The 18,742-nt window shown below is 54.4% G+C and overlaps 9 protein-coding genes across 9 annotated transcripts; 4 read left to right on the forward strand and 5 right to left on the reverse strand.

Annotated features, from left to right (window-relative positions):
* Window positions 1-22: 22 nt before the first annotated feature.
* Window positions 23-2,591, reverse strand: KRP23_964 (Bromodomain and WD repeat-containing protein 1; the record flags this gene model as incomplete). Its single annotated transcript, XM_067895006.1, has 6 exons — window positions 23-394; window positions 466-692; window positions 758-1,169; window positions 2,161-2,220; window positions 2,286-2,354; window positions 2,424-2,591. 6 exons carry the CDS (start codon window positions 2,589-2,591, stop codon window positions 23-25), a joined length of 1,308 nt encoding a protein of 435 aa, XP_067751531.1.
* A 70-nt stretch (window positions 2,592-2,661) lies between these two features.
* On the reverse strand, window positions 2,662-4,581 carry KRP23_965 (tRNA modification GTPase GTPBP3, mitochondrial; the record flags this gene model as incomplete). Its single annotated transcript, XM_067895017.1, has 7 exons — window positions 2,662-2,899; window positions 2,972-3,189; window positions 3,259-3,601; window positions 3,670-3,947; window positions 4,019-4,106; window positions 4,182-4,265; window positions 4,340-4,581. 7 exons carry the CDS (start codon window positions 4,579-4,581, stop codon window positions 2,662-2,664), a joined length of 1,491 nt encoding a protein of 496 aa, XP_067751532.1.
* A 120-nt stretch (window positions 4,582-4,701) lies between these two features.
* Window positions 4,702-6,696, reverse strand: KRP23_966 (uncharacterized protein; the record flags this gene model as incomplete). Its single annotated transcript, XM_067895028.1, has 1 exon — window positions 4,702-6,696. One exon carries the CDS (start codon window positions 6,694-6,696, stop codon window positions 4,702-4,704), a length of 1,995 nt encoding a protein of 664 aa, XP_067751533.1.
* Window positions 6,697-7,311: 615 nt separating this feature from the next.
* KRP23_967 (uncharacterized protein) lies at window positions 7,312-8,472 on the forward strand (the record flags this gene model as incomplete). Its single annotated transcript, XM_067895039.1, has 3 exons — window positions 7,312-7,386; window positions 7,454-7,520; window positions 7,586-8,472. 3 exons carry the CDS (start codon window positions 7,312-7,314, stop codon window positions 8,470-8,472), a joined length of 1,029 nt encoding a protein of 342 aa, XP_067751534.1.
* Window positions 8,473-8,761: 289 nt separating this feature from the next.
* Window positions 8,762-11,199, reverse strand: KRP23_968 (Polypyrimidine tract-binding protein 3; the record flags this gene model as incomplete). The annotated part of the gene is made up of 6 exons (XM_067895050.1): window positions 8,762-9,466; window positions 9,576-9,686; window positions 9,761-10,363; window positions 10,435-10,553; window positions 10,627-11,011; window positions 11,104-11,199. 6 exons carry the CDS (start codon window positions 11,197-11,199, stop codon window positions 8,762-8,764), a joined length of 2,019 nt encoding a protein of 672 aa, XP_067751535.1.
* Window positions 11,200-11,825: 626 nt separating this feature from the next.
* Window positions 11,826-12,579, forward strand: KRP23_969 (ADP-ribosylation factor; the record flags this gene model as incomplete). The annotated part of the gene is made up of 2 exons (XM_067895061.1): window positions 11,826-11,973; window positions 12,182-12,579. The coding sequence occupies 2 exons, from the start codon at window positions 11,826-11,828 to the stop codon at window positions 12,577-12,579; spliced, it is 546 nt and encodes a 181-aa protein (XP_067751536.1).
* A 1,431-nt stretch (window positions 12,580-14,010) lies between these two features.
* Window positions 14,011-14,861, forward strand: KRP23_970 (ADP-ribosylation factor; the record flags this gene model as incomplete). The annotated part of the gene is made up of 2 exons (XM_067895072.1): window positions 14,011-14,158; window positions 14,368-14,861. The coding sequence occupies 2 exons, from the start codon at window positions 14,011-14,013 to the stop codon at window positions 14,859-14,861; spliced, it is 642 nt and encodes a 213-aa protein (XP_067751537.1).
* Window positions 14,862-16,811: 1,950 nt separating this feature from the next.
* KRP23_971 (V-type proton ATPase subunit F) lies at window positions 16,812-17,311 on the reverse strand (the record flags this gene model as incomplete). The annotated part of the gene is made up of 3 exons (XM_067895083.1): window positions 16,812-16,955; window positions 17,038-17,120; window positions 17,191-17,311. The coding sequence occupies 3 exons, from the start codon at window positions 17,309-17,311 to the stop codon at window positions 16,812-16,814; spliced, it is 348 nt and encodes a 115-aa protein (XP_067751538.1).
* Window positions 17,312-17,461: 150 nt separating this feature from the next.
* Window positions 17,462-18,690, forward strand: KRP23_972 (uncharacterized protein; the record flags this gene model as incomplete). The annotated part of the gene is made up of 3 exons (XM_067895097.1): window positions 17,462-17,613; window positions 17,673-18,087; window positions 18,157-18,690. 3 exons carry the CDS (start codon window positions 17,462-17,464, stop codon window positions 18,688-18,690), a joined length of 1,101 nt encoding a protein of 366 aa, XP_067751539.1.
* Window positions 18,691-18,742: the final 52 nt, after the last annotated feature.

Below are 18,742 nucleotides of genomic sequence, written 5' to 3' on the forward strand. Positions count from 1 at the left end.
AAGTTAGACACTATGAGCAATGCTAGGTTAAATTGCTCACGTACTTGGCACGAAACACGATTTTGCCGTACGCATCGAATGCGTTTTCGTCCTCGAACGCAGTGTAGTCCCAGATAATCAATGTGCCATCGGCTGCGCCGCTGAGAACGAACCCAAGGAATGGTACAACATCTAGACACACGATGGGCGATCCCGAGCCGGAAGAGGATGGAGAGGATGGAGGACGCAGATCACCTAGCTCGTAGGTTTCCGACAGATCGAACATGTTCCACATTCGAAGAAATGTATCGTCGGATCCTGAGAACAGGAAACAGCCATGCATAGTCAAGCTGCACACAGCGTCGCTATGAGCCTTGAACGAGCACATCACAGCTTTCTTGGAAAAACTCCATATCTGTACCACGGGATTAACGACACGTCAGAAGGAAACCTAGAGCATCAAAGTCCAGCACCAGCAATACGTACAACGATATGGCCCGATAAATATCCAACTACAAAAAACTCCTGGCCCTCTTGTGCTAAAAATCTACCCTTGCAAAATACGAGTGAGGTTACTTCTCCCTTTTTCTCAGACTGCAGTGCCGGCCGGAATGGCACTGCCCGTGAAATCGCATCATCCCTGATCTCCCACACAGAAACATATCCGTCATTGCTGCCTGCAAGTAGGATTTCCTGATCTCGAACAGTTCCCGCTAAGCATTCATCATTAGTATTGACAATTCCGAGCACCTACATGCAGAATTGTGAGCCCACTTACATGCTAAACACGTGATGGGCCGATTCCCTTCCAGTGGTAGCTCTAGCATTTCACCCGCATGGATGCTCCAGACTTTGACAATACCTCCATCGTGCCCGGTAAAAATCTTATGGAATTGCTTTGATGCAACCATGCAAGTGATCTCGGAGTGCTTCTCTTCGAACCTGAATGACACCTTCATGTCGTAGGAGTCCCAACAGCGGATCGATCCATCCAATGAAGCACTAAAGAACTGGCATCTCTTTGTGGATTCAATAACACCGTGGGAAAGTCTTTCACCCACCAATTTTTCAGCAAGGTCAGCTTCATCTTTAGCAAAAGCACTGATATCGCTATCGATTACGGCCAGCGCAACAACCGCCTCAGAGTGACCGTTGCAACTAACATAGCCCACATTGCGGTTGCAAAGCCACTGTTTTACGCCATTTGCCAAACCAGTAAGAAAAAAATCCCCAGCTCCAGTACGCGTAAATGAGTGCATTTCAACGATAGCTAGCGGCATCATCGTTACCATCTCGTGTTTACCAATGAGTTTATCTTCAAATATATTCCACAATTGCACACAGCCTGCCGTATCTCCGAGAAGCAAAATTTGACCCTGATCGTCCCATGAGCACGATAGGAAGCGTGACGCAGTGGAGCTGTAAATCGTCGATGAGAGTGCGCCAGAGATAGCGTCGATAATCTGCGCTTTCTCGTCGAATCCGAGCGATACGACAAAGCAGTTATCGGCGACGATCTGAAGCGTTGAAATTCCAAGTGCGTGAAAATGCGAGAACTTGCGCTTCAAACCATACTGAAACTTTGTGTCTACTTGATCGCTCAGTTGCTTGGCATTGATAATCTCTAACGCGGTGTCCGAGATCATTTCATTTCCACTGTCAGAACAATGCATGTACACCGAAATACCACCAGCAGAATCTCCAACAAACAGCGTGCCATTAGCGCCGGATCTAACACATAATGACGAGGGCCAGCTACTTCCGGGTTGAGAAATCGACTGTGCCGGAAGGTACCACGGATAAAGTAGCAGAGCTCGACCTTCTGCTGGATACCAGGTTTTCACGGTGCGATCCAAGCTACAACTGACGATACCATGTTTTTGATGCGTCAAGACTCGCAGGCAGATCACACTACCACTATGCTCGGTGAGCGTTTGGACACACGCGTAGCCACTTTTGGAAGGCAGTGGAGAATCTGTACCGCCCCACGGATCCCAAATCTTGATGGACCGATCCGCGGAGCCCGAGAAGAGAAGGCCTTCAGGCCCCAAATCGGGTGCGAAGTCAAGCGTTAGAACTGCACCAGTATGACCTCGAGATATGTTGACCTACGAACGAAGTGCATAAGTAAATTTTGCCACTCGATATGCCTTCCTGAAAAGAACCAGCTTTATAACGAACACTAGGGATTGTCACGCTTGGAGTCTGCGAGAGTGGCCAGTGCATAATGGCACCGTCATGCTATCAGTAAGTAAAGAACGTCAGTGTTCTGTGCAACGGGGTATTATGCTATACATCTCACTTACCCTACCACCAAAAATCCCCTTTTCGGAATGGATGTGGTAGCTTTCGAAGGTAAGAGCTTTGTCAGAAATCTACATGATCAGCAAGAATAACGCTAAGAAAGTGATGGCACAGTTTCTCGAGTAAAAGACAGTGCTTACTTGTGGCAAATGCTCGGCGAGTACAACTCGATCAAGCCGATTACCACCACGCACCGAACTCTGGTCCTCGGGCAAACTTCCACTTGTCCCGCGGTCTTCGACCGAAGTACTATTGATGTTGTTCCCGCCTTCGTAGGCATAGACTTCCCACGCCGTGAACTCGATCATCGCCTGGACGCGACAAAAAATATACTGGAGTCGACTCCAAGCTGGCGTCTCTTCAAGGATAAATGTCCGTTTATTTTCCGATACAAAAGTCGGCGAACAGCACGTCCAGCACGTCTTCGACGTCGATCCGTCCGAGGATGCGGCCAATTGCCATGACGGCTCGGCGAAGGTCCTCAGCAGCAATTTCGCTCTGGTACGGATCAGCCAGAAAACAATCTAAGCATGCTAGGCACGCGACGAGATTCTGCCTATGACGTTCTCGTGTGATAAGTGCTCCGTTACCAGACCCGCCAACCGACACCTCCAACCTGTAGAAAATCCACAACAACCGAGCATGAATACACACGGCTTCCTTTCTGAAATCTTCGAGGGCTACGTACTTTTCTTTTACGGCGGTCGCAAGTTTTTCAACGAACACGTCGATTCCATCACCTTCCGCGCAGGAAGTAACGAGTACCTGAGCGCGCTGCTTCGCGTCAAAGGTGCCCAGTATACCAGTGATTTCACTTTCATCAACCTGATCCCTTTTGTTAAGGACAGCAATTCCACCGTCCTTTAGATATGATTGGTACTCCTGCTCATGAAGTTGCGTAGCATTCTAGGCAAGAACAAACGTTGGTCATTCAAACAACTTGCAGCTGAAGTTTGGATACAAGAGAGACTGTACCTGAATGTCCATCATGACGACGCATATATCTGCGTCACTGGCACACTGTTGGGCCCTTAACACGCCTTCCTTTTCCACAATATCCTCGGTTTCACGTAACCCGGCAGTGTCACTTACAATTACGGGAAACCCCGCGATGTTTAACGGCACTTGCACCACATCGCGCGTCGTTCCAGCGATAGAAGACACGATGGCTGCAGGTCGACGTGCGAGCACATTCAGCAAACTGCTCTTACCAGCGTTGGGCGGACCGAGGATAGCCACTTGGACACCACTCCGCAAGATTTCTCCTCTCCTCCCGTCTGCCAAGTGGCTTCGAATAGACTCTGCAAGCCCACAGACGCTAGCAACAGCATCATACAGAAGTTATTAGGGGGAATTATCAGTACTGGTTCAATTCGCCAAACTCACCGATCAATGGCGGCCTGATAGGCAGCATCTGTAACATCGTCTTCATCGTCGCCAAAATCGATCATGGCCTCAGTGTAGGCCAGACAACGCACCAAGCTTTCACGCCAGCCTTCGTAGATTTCTCCAATATCACCTGAGAGCTGCCGAAGTGCTTGTCCACGTTGCGCTTCGGTCTCAGCACTCAGCAGGTCCGCCAGCCCTTCCACTTGCACCAAATCGATTTTGTTGTTGTCAAACGCGCGCTCCGTAAACTCACCCGCTTCTGCAGCACGGCAATGCTAAACAATACAATCAGCACAAACTTTCAACAGTCCGCCACATATCTCCACATTGCACGTTGCAACCTCACCGGTACATGACTGAGCGCTTCCAAAACCCCAGACACCACCGCAATGCTTCCGTGCGTATGGAGCTCCACAATGTCTTCCCCCGTAAAACTATCCAATACATTAATCCCCGCATCAGTCCCCACTGCTCCCACTAAACAACCAGGTTGCAATCATCATTGTCACCTCTTCGGGTGTGGAAACCTCAGCACCAATGCGTCGTCCAGATGCTCCTTGGTTTTGGGGTGGTAGAGTTTCTTTAACGCAGCTCTGTCCCATCATATCGTGCACACCACAGTCAGGACCAGAATAATACCCCCCTATTTGCACTAAATTGCACTCACATCCGAGGCTCTGGCAGCGCCGTGGAGCTGCTGAGCTGCTGCAGACACGAATCGGCTTGATCACCGGAGATTCGGATGACTGCCACACCCGCTTTCCCAGGCGCAGAGGACAGCGCATAGATGGTGTCCAGCTCGTATACGCCGACCTTGTCTTCCCCAGCGCCAGCTGCATCTGAAATACTCGCAAACCGTCGAGCACCTGCAGCCGTGCGGCCGCGCAATGCGGATAATCGGCTTAGCATTTTCGTCGGAAATGCGTGGACGATTGAAAACCTACTGTATGGCATTTTGAACCTGTGAAGTAGCATACATTAGGCAAGTTGAAGTGAAGTTGTTGATTTTCAAATTAGTAGTTGGCACGATTAGATAGGCAGCGTCACGCCTTCGAAGTACTCGAGCATGTCGTCGATGTCGCTGCAGTCGAAGTTCTCGGAACTGCTGCTGCACATCGTGTTGGTTCGGCTGACGATCGGGTTTTCAGGGTGACTGGTAGCAGGCTGCGTGTGTTTGGCGACAGCATTATCCGTAGCCGAAGCTGGCGACGGCTGTGAAGACTTGGGCTCTGCGCTAGGCTTGTCTGGAGTTGGTAGCTTCAGTACGGTGTTGGACAGCAAGGCCTCCTCGGCGCAGTCGAGAGAGCTGCTGCTGTGATGGCTTCGAACCGAGGACGGCTGTGGAGTCTTGGAGTCTGCATTAGGCTTGTCTGGGGTTGCCAGCGTCAGCACAGTGTCGGATAGTAGGGCTTCTTCGGCGCTGTTAAGAGAGCTGCTGCTGTAGTTACTTCGAACCGAGGACGGAGGGGATGGGCTCATCATCGGCGGGACAGGAGACTGAAGGTGTGTAGTCGGCAACGGTGTTGGCAAACAACCCACTTGCTCAGCTCCAGCTGACAACAACTCTAACGAGCAATGCGCTTCTGTCGACGCGAAAGCATCTTCATCGAAAGTTTGGTAGTGTTCACCGCCAACACTACTCTTTTGTCGCCGACTACCAGTTGAGGATGCCACTGAAGATGCCGGCGATGCTATCGACGATGGAGTTCGTCCATCCAGCGACGGAGAGACAGGCTGTAGCTGCGGAGGCATGTCCATCTCATCGTAGCAATTCAAATACGACTCAAATGCCGCTGCTGACGCTGTGCTTCGCTCGTACAGGTCGTTAGAGGCTGCGCGCCTCTGCATCCGCATTGCGCGTTGAGCAACCTGCTTCCTGTGTTGTCGTACAGCATCTGCCTCCAGCTGTCGCTGTCGTTGCTTGACCAATTCTGTAGGTTGCATGAAGGATTTCCGCTCCAACGGAGTCCCAGGGCTCTCCTCATTTTCGCTCGAGCTGGAGCTGGACAAATGTGCAGTGTTGTGTCGCGTGGTGGGCTTTCTGCTCGGTGGTTGGACCTTTTCAGGGTGGCTTACGCTTCGCACGCGTTGCTGTTGCAAACCATCAAGGGCACTTGACTGGCATCGAAGGTGGCCAGCATGATAGCGGTGGTGCCCATGAGTCTGTTGTTGCTGCTGCTGCTGGCGCTTCTTTTGCTCCTCCTGCCACCGCTTGTGCCGACTGCTCTCCGTTGGGCCAAAGTACCGGCTGCGCGTAAGCCAGTGGCTCATTTGCCGATCACGGTATTTCGCCAACGACCTGCTTTTTTCCGCAACCGCCCCGCGAATGTCGTAGATCGCCTTGGAAATCGTTCGGAGCTTCACGTCACCGCCCACCGACGTCGTCACGGCGCTCGAAGACGCTTGCTCTGCTGGGTCGTATAGCCATACATCTGCACGCATCCGAGGTCTCTGCTGACCTGCCGGTGACGCCGGCAAACTGTGTGACGTGCTGGACATCATTGTCACAACAGGTCTCGGGTATCCGCAGATTGAGGCTCGTGCTAGTGGGATATCGCTCGCCATCACGTCCGGTCCGGCGCTCGTCCACTGCGCCAGCAGAAGCTGTACACGGAGAATGCCTTCGTCCCCAGAATGGCAGCAGACCTCCTCGTAGGCGTGAAACTCGCCTGAAATCTCGCGCACCTCCGCCGCGGAGACTTCGCGCTGGCTCGTGCAATCCGCATGCGTGCCCACAAGCAGCAACCGCCTGCCAGGAGCGTCCGACAAGTGGGCCCATTGTGCAATGACTGCAGCCAGCGACTCGCGCCGCGTGAGGTCAAAGAGCAGCACGAAGACGCCGTCGTCGTCGTCGTCCGGGACCTCCTCTCGACCGCGCAAGATGTGCACCATCGTTTTGCGCCCGTTTCCGCCGGGCCGCGGCCATAGGTACGCGTTTGTCACGGAGGCGACGGCCTCCTTGGCCCCGAGCGCGAGCACGAAGCTCGTCTTGCACGCGCCCACGACCCCTACGCTGCTGGGCATACAGTATGTCCTTCTCGCCTCTCCAATTGATTTCTGCACGTTGTCGTGCTGGGTACAACCCCGGGCCTGGTGGATATCGGCAGACGGAACGAGGTGTCGGCCGCCGATAGCGCGTGTGTATCTCTCGTTTTTTATATCGCTGGCGAATACCGAGACGCCAGCCGTAGGGGCACGGCGCGCTTGGTCGTTAATTACTGCGCCAACGGTCGGACTATTGCTTTCGGACTGAAGCCAGCGCCTTGCGCACGCTGACGCCAGCTCGCACAAATCGGCGACGCGCGACACCACGAACGGCCCCAGCCGGTCCACCTTCACCTTCACATCCTATTTGACTCGACACGGCTCAAGTCCGCAGGTTGTCAACCCACTGCGGCCATAGAGCGCCACGAGGCGAGATAGCCTGCGGCTTGAAAGCGGAGGTGACCGTTCCGGCGGGCAGCGTCACCCCACTCCGTGCGCTAGGAAGAAATTCCCTAACGTTATGGCAATAATCGCAGTAGAAATGTAAGAACTTTCCTATAAATAAACTCGCGTGTAGAATATAAATTCCAGACAGTTCACCAATCACAGAAATCTGTAGGTTCCATTCAGGAAGCTTTTGGCACCACGTAAACCATGGGGGCAGGGGCGTCGCTGGGCAAGTTCCTCAAGAGCATGGACGACGAGGAGCTCTCCAAGCTCGTCGAGAGCGTGAGTCTTTTATCCTTTCTCTCGCTGCCGCGTTGTCTCCTAAAAATCGACGTCTTCCTGGTCGCAGGCGTACAAACTGGACCCGCAGCGCATGGAGAAGATGTTTCATCTGGCCAAACTGCGGTACTACGAAGGTCAGACGCCGCTGCAGACGTGGCCCAACAGTTCACCAGTTGACACTTTTCATTCTGCACTTTAGAAGCAGGACAGCAGGCGGCTCGAGACGTCGAAGCGGTGGTCGCAGCCACTGAATTGAGTTTATCTGCTGCTTTATTGTCGACCCCGCAAGCAGTAACTTCATCTCCAGCTCCGCCGATGCTGGGTGAGATGCTGCCAACGACGCCAGCTCCAGTGACAATGACCTCGTCCTCCACTGCCGTTATGCCAGTGGCAACGACGCCAGGCATGGACGTGCTGACTGACGCAGATGAAGAGCACTCGGCACTGAATGGGGTGAAGGACCCGATGAATGCTCTGTGGATGTTTGAAGGGCATCATTTACGTGACTTGCAGGCGGCCGCCAAGAATCCGCACAATGCACACAATCAATCGCAGCAGCAGGAAGGAATGGCACACACCGACCCTTTGGGGAAGAACGCTGGTGGACTAGCTGGAGCGGTAGCGATTTTAGGGCAGCGCGAAATCGACTCCGATGGATTCCCCGTCATGTATGGCAGCTGTGGCCGCGATAAGCGATACGGCCGCTGCTCCGTGTGCTACTTCCGTGGGCTCCGCTGCAACACCGCCTACTACTGCTCCTGCTGCCAACGGTCTGTGTGCATCCGACCGCGCAAGTACCCCGGCGAGGAGCACCAAAAAATCTGCTGGAATGTGCTTCACATGGACAAGGAAATGATCCAGCGCGTGGAGAAGAAGAAAAAGCGCAAGCTGCACGCTACTGCAGCAGTATCTGTTGCTGTATCAGAAGCATCACGCTTGGGGAATGCCGAGGTCTGTCATATTGGCGGGTCCGGTGCAGCCCACAGTGGACAGAACGACAGTCCCGGCCATTCTGCGGAGGATTTACATCGGGCACCATCCATTCCAACAGTAGTGGCAGATGTAAGTGGCGCGGTGGACTTGTAAATCCTGTCCGATTCACAAACTTTGATAATAGCGATGGGGCCAACCATAGTTTTCAACTTATTGTGCCAGTGAAAATCAAGATCGTACGCAGCAAAATTGTGCCAAGGGCAGCATTCGTGTTTGTTTACCAGGACAACGAAAGCAGCAAAGCAGTGTTAAGCAGCTAGTTCGAGCCTTTCAGTGAAGGCCAAGATGTCGAGGGCAGATTGCACTTGAGGAGACGTGAAGACGGCATCCAAACACCAGAGGTTGCTGAGAGGCTCTCAAGGGCTCAGAAAAGCAAGTACAATCAGTATCGCGGGGGAGGGCGGCGATTGTTATCACGCGTTTGGTAGTCACGACCTCGCTGTGGTGGCGGGCCACGGTCTCGGAACGAGCGGTCTCGATCACCTCCTGGAGGTGGACCTCTTTCTCGATTGCGACTACCGCGATCGCGGCTACGATCTCTCGGGCGCGACTGCATCGGTGGGTTCCAGCCACCTGAATCAGCACCAGGGCCGGACATAGGACTAGGGCCAAGACCAGGACCAGGACCAGGACCGACGTCACCACCGGCAGAAAACTGGTACGCTTTGGAAAAGGATACGCGCATGTGCGAGTCCGGGTAGGCCATGTTGTCAAGCCGAATAAGTGCCATGATAGCCTCATCCATGCAGCCCATCTCAATCAGCGCCATCTTGGGGTTGTTCTGCAAGTAGTGAAAATTCTTGACGAAGCCGTACTGCGCGAAAAGACCCGCAAGAGCGTTTTCGTTGCGCTGCAGCTCCATCGGAATGCCTGAGATGTGAAGGAGCGGACAGGGAGAGACCGCTTCTTGCGGGCTGCGGCGACGGTAGCGGTGAAGTGGTGACCCCGAGAAATCGAGCGTATTTTCGATCTCAAAGCGATCCGCGTCTGCGTGCGGCATCGACACGCTCGTGTGCTTCGAGTAGTCCACGCGTAGTTTCTTGCCAAAGACGTAGACACCGTCTAAGTGATCCAATGCGGACGTCGACTAAATGTCGAGCCACAGTCGAGAGTGATGTACAGTTAACAGTCACAACATTGCACAATGTGAGTCCTGACGAACCAATGCATGAAACACAGCAGCTTCGGAAACTTACGTGAACGTCGTCGACGAACTGGATCAGCGCCGTATCCCGCTTTCGAAACATGATCTTGATGCGTAGGACATCGCCAAAGCAGCAAAACAGCGTGAACAGGCGGTGCGGGCTCTGTCATACAGATTGGAGCAATATCAGTCAGTTGCAATAATGGCAAGGTTACCTATACCCATTCCTGGACTTACCACCAATTCACGGTCAATATTGCTACAAATTAAAGCAGGAGATGGACGGGTGTCGCCTCGAATGGCACGGCCAGTTGAATGCGGAGGCAGATCACGCCCGCCGCGGGCATCACGAGATCTATCCATGTTCGGAGGGCCCTCATCAAATCGCGATGGAGGTCCGCGACTATCACGCACATCTGGAACGTATTGATCTCCCCGGTTAACGCCAGGAGTATTGGCGTGGGGCCCGCGGTAACCGAGGTCGTCCCGACGTGCGGGTGGGTTGTTGTATCCACCGTCTCGGGATTCATCTCGTCGGTCAGAAATAGGAGGATTCACCGGATCGCTTTCACTATGACCGTCACTACCGCGACCAGGGCCAGGAGGCAGGTTGGGGTTGGTGTAATCGCGCGATCGATCGTCATTGTAACGTACACGAAGCTCAGGGTGGCGCGAAAACACAATACTAAGCTGGTTGCAGCCCGTGTAAATATCACGCCCATCCAGCGCAGCTTGTGCTGCTTGGGCCTGGTCTACTGATTCCATTTGTACGAGCGCCTTGAATTCATTGTCCTTCCAGAACGTCACAATTTTCTGCACGTTACCAAATTTCTGGAAAACCTGCAGTCTCAACGAATATTGTAAGGACTTTCGTACATCATCATCACATTAATGCAATGCCTTGATCGCACCTGTTGGAGGACGTCTACAGTGACATCATACTCGATCTTGGACACAGAAACCATAAGAATTTGGTTGGGCGGACCAATACCACGACGGCCACCTTCGTGGGGTATCAAGCCGACTTGTCCTTCATACAAGAAGCCACCAACCACACCATCAGTTCGCCAGTCAAATTACACAAGGGCAAAACAGCATCCTACCTCCGCCGTCGGCTCGGAATGGGGGCGTATCTTGTCGCGGCGCATATTGCATGGGAGGTTGCTGATACGGCGCAGCTCTTGGTGGTGGCTGTTGCCCATATTGCTGCTGCTGCTGCTGCTGGTAGGGAGGCGCATCGTGCTCCGGGCGCACTGTGATTTCGTTTCGGTTGCTAAACTCGAAGAAGATCTTCTTTCCTCGGATAAGGGCGTCGCGCGTCTGGTAGAAGGTGACGAGGTTGGCAGCCGACGTGGCATCGGGCAGTTGCACGAACGCTTGGCGTTTTTGCGGGATCATGAGGCTCTTCTCCACCACCGCGAACGGACAGCAGAGCGCCAGCAGTTCGCTCTCGAGGCAGTCGGCGGGCAATCCGCAGACAAAGACAACCTACGCGAAGGGAGGGCAGGGCATAAAGAGCAGAAACAGTGAGGTCGTAGAAGAGAGAAGAGGGCCCAAGTCCAGCAAGTGAAGTTAGTTACCCGCGACGCTTGCTGCGCGCTGCGCTGGCGCTTGGACGAGTCGAAGTCGTCGCGGTCATCCAATTGGCGCTTCATGCCAGGACCTGCGCCATCCATGGGGAGCGAGGCGTACAGACAAGAGGAAGGAGGGCAGAGAGGAGCAGTACGGGGGACTGCAGGGGCGGCGACGAAGGAGAGCAAGGGCGTGTGCGATTGGTTGCGACCGAGATACTTGTTGCTACCGAACTGCAGACAAGAGCACACGCACACAGTACATGACAGTCAGCATAGAGAAGTGGGGATCGCGCAGGGCGGCGCAACGTACCAGGCGAGTGCACGGCGTGCGGCAATGCGATGGTGGTTGGCGGCGAGCTATTTTGGACCGTAAAAGGAGGGCTAAAGATTAGATGGTCCTTAAACTAGATAGCCTGCTAATATATATGTAGTAGCAATTTAAATGCAATGCATTTTGGTGATTTCAAAACCTCCATCATTCGATTGTATCTGAATATTGTATACAAATCAGTATCATTATATTTAGTCGAATGACTGTATATCGCTTTATCTTTGGTGGCAGCGTCTGATTGGCCGGTGTTTCGCTAATTCTTGGGTCTATTTTTAACGAGATCGGCGCCGGTCGTTTGATCGCCTCCCCCTCGGGAGGTTTCTCCCTCAGCTCATTTTGCGAATCGCGCCCGGAAGAGAAGCAGAGAGAGCAAAAGCAGGAACGACAAGCAGCAACCATGGGTATGGCCTTCTCGCGCGTGTTTGAACGCCTCTTCGGCAAGAAGGAGATGCGTATCCTCATGGTCGGACTCGACGCCGCCGGTAAAACCACCATCCTGTACAAGCTCAAGCTGGGCGAGGTGGTCACCACCATCCCCACCATCGGTACGTCTTACAGCCGCTGCTTCAGCCTCTAAGGTGCCACAAGAGAGACCACACGCCTTCAACCTTCGAACCCTTAGCTCCTGAATCTTCCCTCCGCAAGGAGAAGGATGCGGGAGGAAAAGTCGACGGCGCCAGGATCTCTCTCTTGTGTCATCCCCTGTATCTCTGTGCCAGCCTTTTGCTAACTACGTGGTGCCCTTGTCAACAGGTTTCAACGTGGAGACGGTGGAGTACAAGAACATTAGCTTCACGGTGTGGGACGTCGGTGGTCAGGACAAGATTCGCCCGCTCTGGCGCCACTACTACCAGAACACACAGGGTCTGATCTTCGTCGTGGACTCGAACGATCGCGACCGTGTGGACGCGGCTCGCGACGAGCTGCACCGCATGCTGAACGAGGACGAGCTGCGGGACTCTGTGCTGCTGGTGTTCGCCAACAAGCAGGATCTGCCGAACGCCATGAGCGCTGCGGAGATGACGGACAAGCTGGGCCTGCACGGCCTGCGCCACCGCCAGTGGTTCATCCAGGCGTGTTGCGCGACGACGGGCGACGGGTTGTACGAGGGTTTGGACTGGCTGTCAGCCACACTGCAGAAAGCAAAGTAAACAGCTTGCGCTCGACATACCCAGTGCATCGAGCGGTAGTTGGGAGAGGATATAGACGACTATATATCATGGGTAGTTGGCGCTGCTATAATTTTGCATTTTCCACCTTGATGTACTAGCACCCGTATGCGTCTTGTGTTGCTCCCTAATCCAGCCAGCAGGCAGCCCGTGTTTGCGTGCGATTGTACACGTCACCGCTCTGTTTCATTGATTGCCTTTCGCTCCGCCACCGATGGGAAGGACCATATTGCGTCCGTTACTGCCAGTATGCAGGCCGTTGTTGCAGGCTTCCACGTCAGGAGCCACTAGGGCACATGGGCTTTCTGTTCTTCTTGGCTACTTTTTTGCCTTGAGACTGCATCCACCTGGCCGGAGTTTGAAGTTGCAAAGACCGCCGTCACTTTGGCCTTACCACAAAACTACGTAGGAAAGGGGTTAAGTCCACCAACTAGCGTCCGCCACCGCACAGGGTCTGTGAATAGCTTCGTCACCAAGGTGGCCAATGCCGCCAAACCAGGTCAGCGTGACATCTTCCACGCGGCATGCCGCAGCCATCTGGTTCGGGTGGCTGGTGGGCCTAGATAGAGCAACCCACGGGTTTCGCCCGACAACCTGATACCTCGACAACCTGATAGTACAAACAGGATCTCAACACTGATGAAAATTTACAAGCGGTAGTAGGAAGTATTGTCTGTACATGAGGCGGGGCTACAGAGCTATCAGAGCAGCAAATTAGTTAGTGACCTTGGCACCTGTTAATGCAGGCTCCAACATGTACGACCATTTGATTTAGCTGAATGTGCACACCAAACTTGCAGGAGTAGCCATGCCGTCTGGCTGTCGCTACTAAAAATGTACTGATTGAGCAGTCTTGGTTGAGTTGATTCCGGCCCTTTCGCTACGGGCAGCCATCGGAATGGGATTCACTGCCGTTATCGTGATGCATCCGGCTGGGAAATGCATTGTGCATGAACCTCACTCAAACTTGACGTTGCATCGAGAATTCGCCGACTACCCATATCATCAGGCGCTCAGTAATACATTGGGCCCCGGCGAGAGGCTCAAAGTTTGGTGGTCATGGCTCCTTCTCCATGTACAGTACTACACCACTCGCTGTCTCATCGAATGCTTGCATTGAATCAACAAAAGCACGCGTCGATCACCGTTTGGGCGTGGTCTTCTCGAAGTGTGAACAGTACCAAAGTCCAGCAGTCTCGTGCTCGCTTGTTCCGATAAACCTCCATTTCACAATTATTTCATTCATATAGCATTTTACAGGTTTTCGACCGGGTGGAATCTGGGGCAAAGAAAAGGGGGGCGATTCTTCGCAGGGCCTTCCAAGGTCACTTTGAGAATTCCCGGCGCTTTATCAAGGGCGGTAGACGGTCGTAACGAAGCAAGAGCGAGCGTAGGCGACAACAAGCAGCAACCATGGGTATGGCCTTCTCGCGCGTGTTTGAACGCCTCTTCGGCAAGAAGGAGATGCGTATCCTCATGGTCGGACTCGACGCCGCCGGTAAAACCACCATCCTGTACAAGCTCAAGCTGGGCGAGGTGGTCACCACCATCCCCACCATCGGTACGTCTTACAGCCGCTGCTTCAGCCTCTAAGGTGCCACAAGAGAGACCACTACGCCTTCAACCTTCGAACCCTTAGCTCCTGAATCTTCCCTCCGCAAGGAGAAGGATGCGGGAGGAAAGGTCGACGGCGCCAGGATCTCTCTCTTGTGTCATCCCCTGTATCTCTGTGCCAGTCTTTTGCTAACTACGTGGTGCCCTTGTCAACAGGTTTCAACGTGGAGACGGTGGAGTACAAGAACATTAGCTTCACGGTGTGGGACGTCGGTGGTCAGGACAAGATTCGCCCGCTCTGGCGCCACTACTACCAGAACACACAGGGTCTGATCTTCGTCGTGGACTCGAACGATCGCGACCGTGTGGACGCGGCTCGCGACGAAGCTGCACCGCATGCTGAACGAGGACGAGCTGCGGGACTCTGTGCTGCTGGTGTTCGCCAACAAGCAGGATCTGCCGAACGCCATGAGCGCTGCGGAGATGACGGACAAGCTGGGCCTGCACGGCCTGCGCCACCGCCAGTGGTTCATCCAGGCGTGTTGCGCGACGACGGGCGACGGGTTGTACGAGGGTTTGGACTGGCTGTCAGCCACACTGCAGAAGCAGAAGTAAGCTACTGCCCTGTACGTCGCTTCAAGGCGCTCCTGCTGTCGTGCGGCGGATTGTCTGTCCCCTGGAAAGAAGAGGCTGAAGCCATGGAGAGATAGGAGAGAAGAGAGGCCACCGCCGTGTAATAGTGCATCTATTGGTTTGCAAGCTACGTCGCCTAAGGAGATCTCGTCTCTTGGTCATATAGCGCCCACAAGGACAGGTATCCGCGATGAAGGCAACACCGCTTGGGCTCGACGAGGTTAAAAGAGCATCTCGACGTTCTTGACAAAGATGTTCTTGGCTCCGTTGAGTTCTCGGTCCATGACCGCGCGCAGAACGCGCACTTGTGTCGCCCTAGTTCTCCTTGATCTTGCCGCAGTTGGAGCACGTCTTGGAGGTGTACTCCTCTTCGCGCGTGATGAGCCATCCGCCGGCCCGCTTCATCTTGTACTCGAGCAGCATCTCGAAGCTGAAGTGCTGCTGGGAAAGCATGGCACGCGTCGTGGAGCTGCGGATGCGGCGCTTCCTACCTCTGCGATCGATGTAGGGTTGGGCTGAGGCCAGCGGGGTGCCGCCCGCTTTCATCTCCTCCTCGTAGCTGCGGACCATATCAGACGTCTGGAACGACGGTAGCAGTAGCGTCTTGAACTTCGCTGCTAGCACGCTCGTGAGCTTCTGGTGGAAGTCCGTCGTCGCATTTGTGATCTTTGTGTTGACGGCACAGATCTCGCGACGTAGTCGAGCGCGCTCCCGCTGCTTTGCCGACCTGGCAATCTTGATACCCACTTCCGTGGCCGCCTTCTTGGTGGCCAGCTTCTGCGCCGTGTGGATTTTGGCGGGGTGGCGCTTCCGGGCCTCAGCCCTGGCCTCGTTGGCCAGCTTCGACAGGCGTGACTTAAGAGCGTCCATGGCGTCGAAGCGGCGCTTGCTGTATCCCTCCCTGGTCCGTCACGCTGGACGTGGTGCCATCGGTGTTCATCACAGTGCCAAGCTTCCTGACGCAGGGGTCCACGGCGCCGTCGTCCTTGGTGCCGCTCTGCGGTAGCTCCTCGTGCGTAGAGAATGCGATGTAGTACATGCCTCCGCGGACTCGGATGAGACGGCCATGCGGTCGGGCGGCTGCACGGCGTGGCTAATGCGGATGCCCTTCCCGGGGAAATTCTTCAGGGCGGCGCGGGAAAACCTTGGGTGCAACACTACGTAATGCTCGCCTCCGTCCTCGGCCAGATTGAAGGATTTGCTGTCCGTGCGGAGGTTGATTGAGTTGGAGCTGTCGCTTACACAGCTGATCCGTGTCTTCCCTCGCCTTGACGGCAGACAATGTGATCCCGGATCAACATGGTGCTGCCCACAAGCTCTTCCTCGCCGTCATCGGAATTGTCTCCAACTTCGCTCATGAACTCAGCACGGTGAAGTACTTCAGAGAACTGGGAGCCCTGGTCGGCCCGCCTATCGCCATCGGAGCTGTCATCACTTCCAGCGGAGGCATCAGAGGATTCGGCGCGTGATCGACGTTTTCTGCGCCTCAATGTTTGCACATTTTGTCTGGCAGCGACCCGGAAGGCTGCGCGAAGTTCAAGGACGACGTCGTGTCTTCGGCGTAGTCGAAGATCATCGGTGCTCGTCTTCAAGCTCGTGAATTTCGTTGGCACAAGCGAGCAAGAACTCCTTGCAGTGGCGCGCGAGCCCTTCGTCACGTTTTCGTGCACCCGCTGCTTCTTGGCGGAGGAACTGGTGTCTCGTACGCGTCCCAGTTCGAGTTGAATGCCGAGGGTTGATACACGTCCGTGCACGCAAAAAGCAATCGTCGCTGGATTTGCCTGGGGCTGATGGCTCGACAGTGCTGACGTTCACAGCGCAAGTAGGAGCGGCAGTGACAACCACAAACACGAGGACGCAGTCGAGCTTCTTCGTCTCTTAAACACGGTTACAGTAGGACTTCGCAAATTGAAGAATGATTTAGCCACAAACAGTCAAACTGGAAATAGTCACTTCTGTAAAAACAACTCGCTACCTTCTTGCAGTTCTACAGCTCACGCATTGAGGCGTGGAGAGATCAAACCAGCTCAAGACTCGCCCAGCATGAGGTTGACGCGCTTCATGATGTAGTCCTTGGAAGGGTCGTAGGGCAAGTCCTTGCTCGGGATCTCCAGCACAGTGGGGATGGTCTTCTCGTACGTGTTGAGCAGATGACGGATCTCGTCCGCGACCTGCCCAGCCAGGTGCAAATACAAGTTTTAATAAGACTTTGGTAGCAGCTCTCGGATACTGCAACGAGAGACTCTGTCGTACGTGCTGGTTGATGAGGATGATGGCGACGTCGTCTCGGTTTGAGAGCGACCGGAAGCTGGCTTCAATAGCGGAGATTGGCGTGTCTACAGTACAGTCAGAATATCTGTTAGTGCAATCTAGAGTATAAATCCTTTCAAGAACCGTCGGACGTACTGGGCTTCACGACGAGGAAGTTGGTCCCCTCGGCCGTCCGGTGGCCGACGCCCGCGAGGATGAAGCCCGTGACGGTATCTTCGTCTCCGATCACGGCGATCAGCTTGGTACCGTCGCTCATTCTGGTCTGTAGCTTGAGAGACGAAGAGAGAGGAGGAGAGGTCGGCAGCTCACTTCAAAGGCGATTCAGAAGATCACAATCAAGACGCGTGTACCGTGAATCGACATACAAAGTGCGAATTTAGTTTTCACATATTTAGCCTTTTCTGCGATGTTGACCGCGCCAGGGACGAGTGCGTCTCAGCGCCAACTGCAGGGCCTCGTGACGCGCCGCACTGCCGCCGCGGAGCCTAAGAATGCGGCGCAGTACTTCGGCCATGTGGCGGACGTGGTGCGCGCCAACGAGGACCTCACCAAGCTCCGGTGCGCCGCCACATCTCCAGCTACCAATTGGCCGCGTCTAACATAGCTACATTTTACAGGACGTACAACCTCAAGCGCAGGGCCAAGGTGGCCTACAAGGGCTACGAAGCTGTACTGAGCCGCAAGAAGCGCACAGCGCTCGGTGGCAGCGTCAAACCGTCAGCTACCAACATGATGTACGTCTCACGGCCGGCTACGATCCCCACGCCCACGTTCAATCCAGCAGCGGTGCTGTCCCTGCAGGCCATGCTGCCGAGATCGCAGCCAGTTACAGTCAAGCCCAAGATTGCGGCGGCATCGTCCGTGATCCCGTCCACGACGCTAACGGCGCCCACTGTGACGTCGTCGGTGGCAGCGAGTGTACCTGGTCGGATGACTGCAGCGCAGATTCAACTGCACCAGCAGCAGATGAAGAACGCGCAGCAGATGCCGAAACGAGCAGACTTTGTGGTGGGGACGACGGTGCTCATCCGGGTACGTTATGAGGTATTGCCGATGGCGGTTGTGTTGGTCTTGGGTGCTAATTATCACACTCCTTTGCAGAATACAGCTGACTTGGTTGCGTGTGGAGCTCGGAATCTGGCAGGCAAGTCGGGGCGGATTGTTGCGGCTCCACAGATCTATGGACAAGAGCTTTTCTCCGTCTACATTGACGAACACGAGGCACTATTCCAGGTTCCGTTTAATGCACTGACCCTTGTTGCCCGTCCAACGACGCAGCAACAGGCACAAACCACTCAGCAAATGCAGCAGATTCAGGCACAGTTGGCTGCTGCAGGAGGTCGACTTGCCCCCAACCAAATGAATCGGACTCCTCAAAATGGCAGCGCTCAAGCACCCCGAGGGTCCAGATCAGCAGAGCAAGTTAAGATGGAGCATTCCTTCCAGCTCCACCGTCTCATGCAGCAACAATATCGGGAAATTCAGGTGCTGCAACAGCGCTACGCCGAGTGCCGGCTTGTGAATCCGACGGCGCTCTCCGGTATTCAGAAGGAGCTGTCAAAACTGCGGCTCGTGCACCTCTCACAAGTGCAAACCCTCAAGAGCAAGCAGGCGCTAGATATGATCGGAAAGTAGCGAAGTGAATGGATTCGAAGGCATGCGTTTGTTTTCGCTTTTATTTCCACGA

This window comes from Phytophthora ramorum, assembly GCF_020800215.1.
Source record: "Phytophthora ramorum isolate Pr-102 chromosome Unknown Phyram_PR-102_s0001, whole genome shotgun sequence".
NCBI classification, from domain to species: domain Eukaryota; phylum Oomycota; class Peronosporomycetes; order Peronosporales; family Peronosporaceae; genus Phytophthora; species Phytophthora ramorum.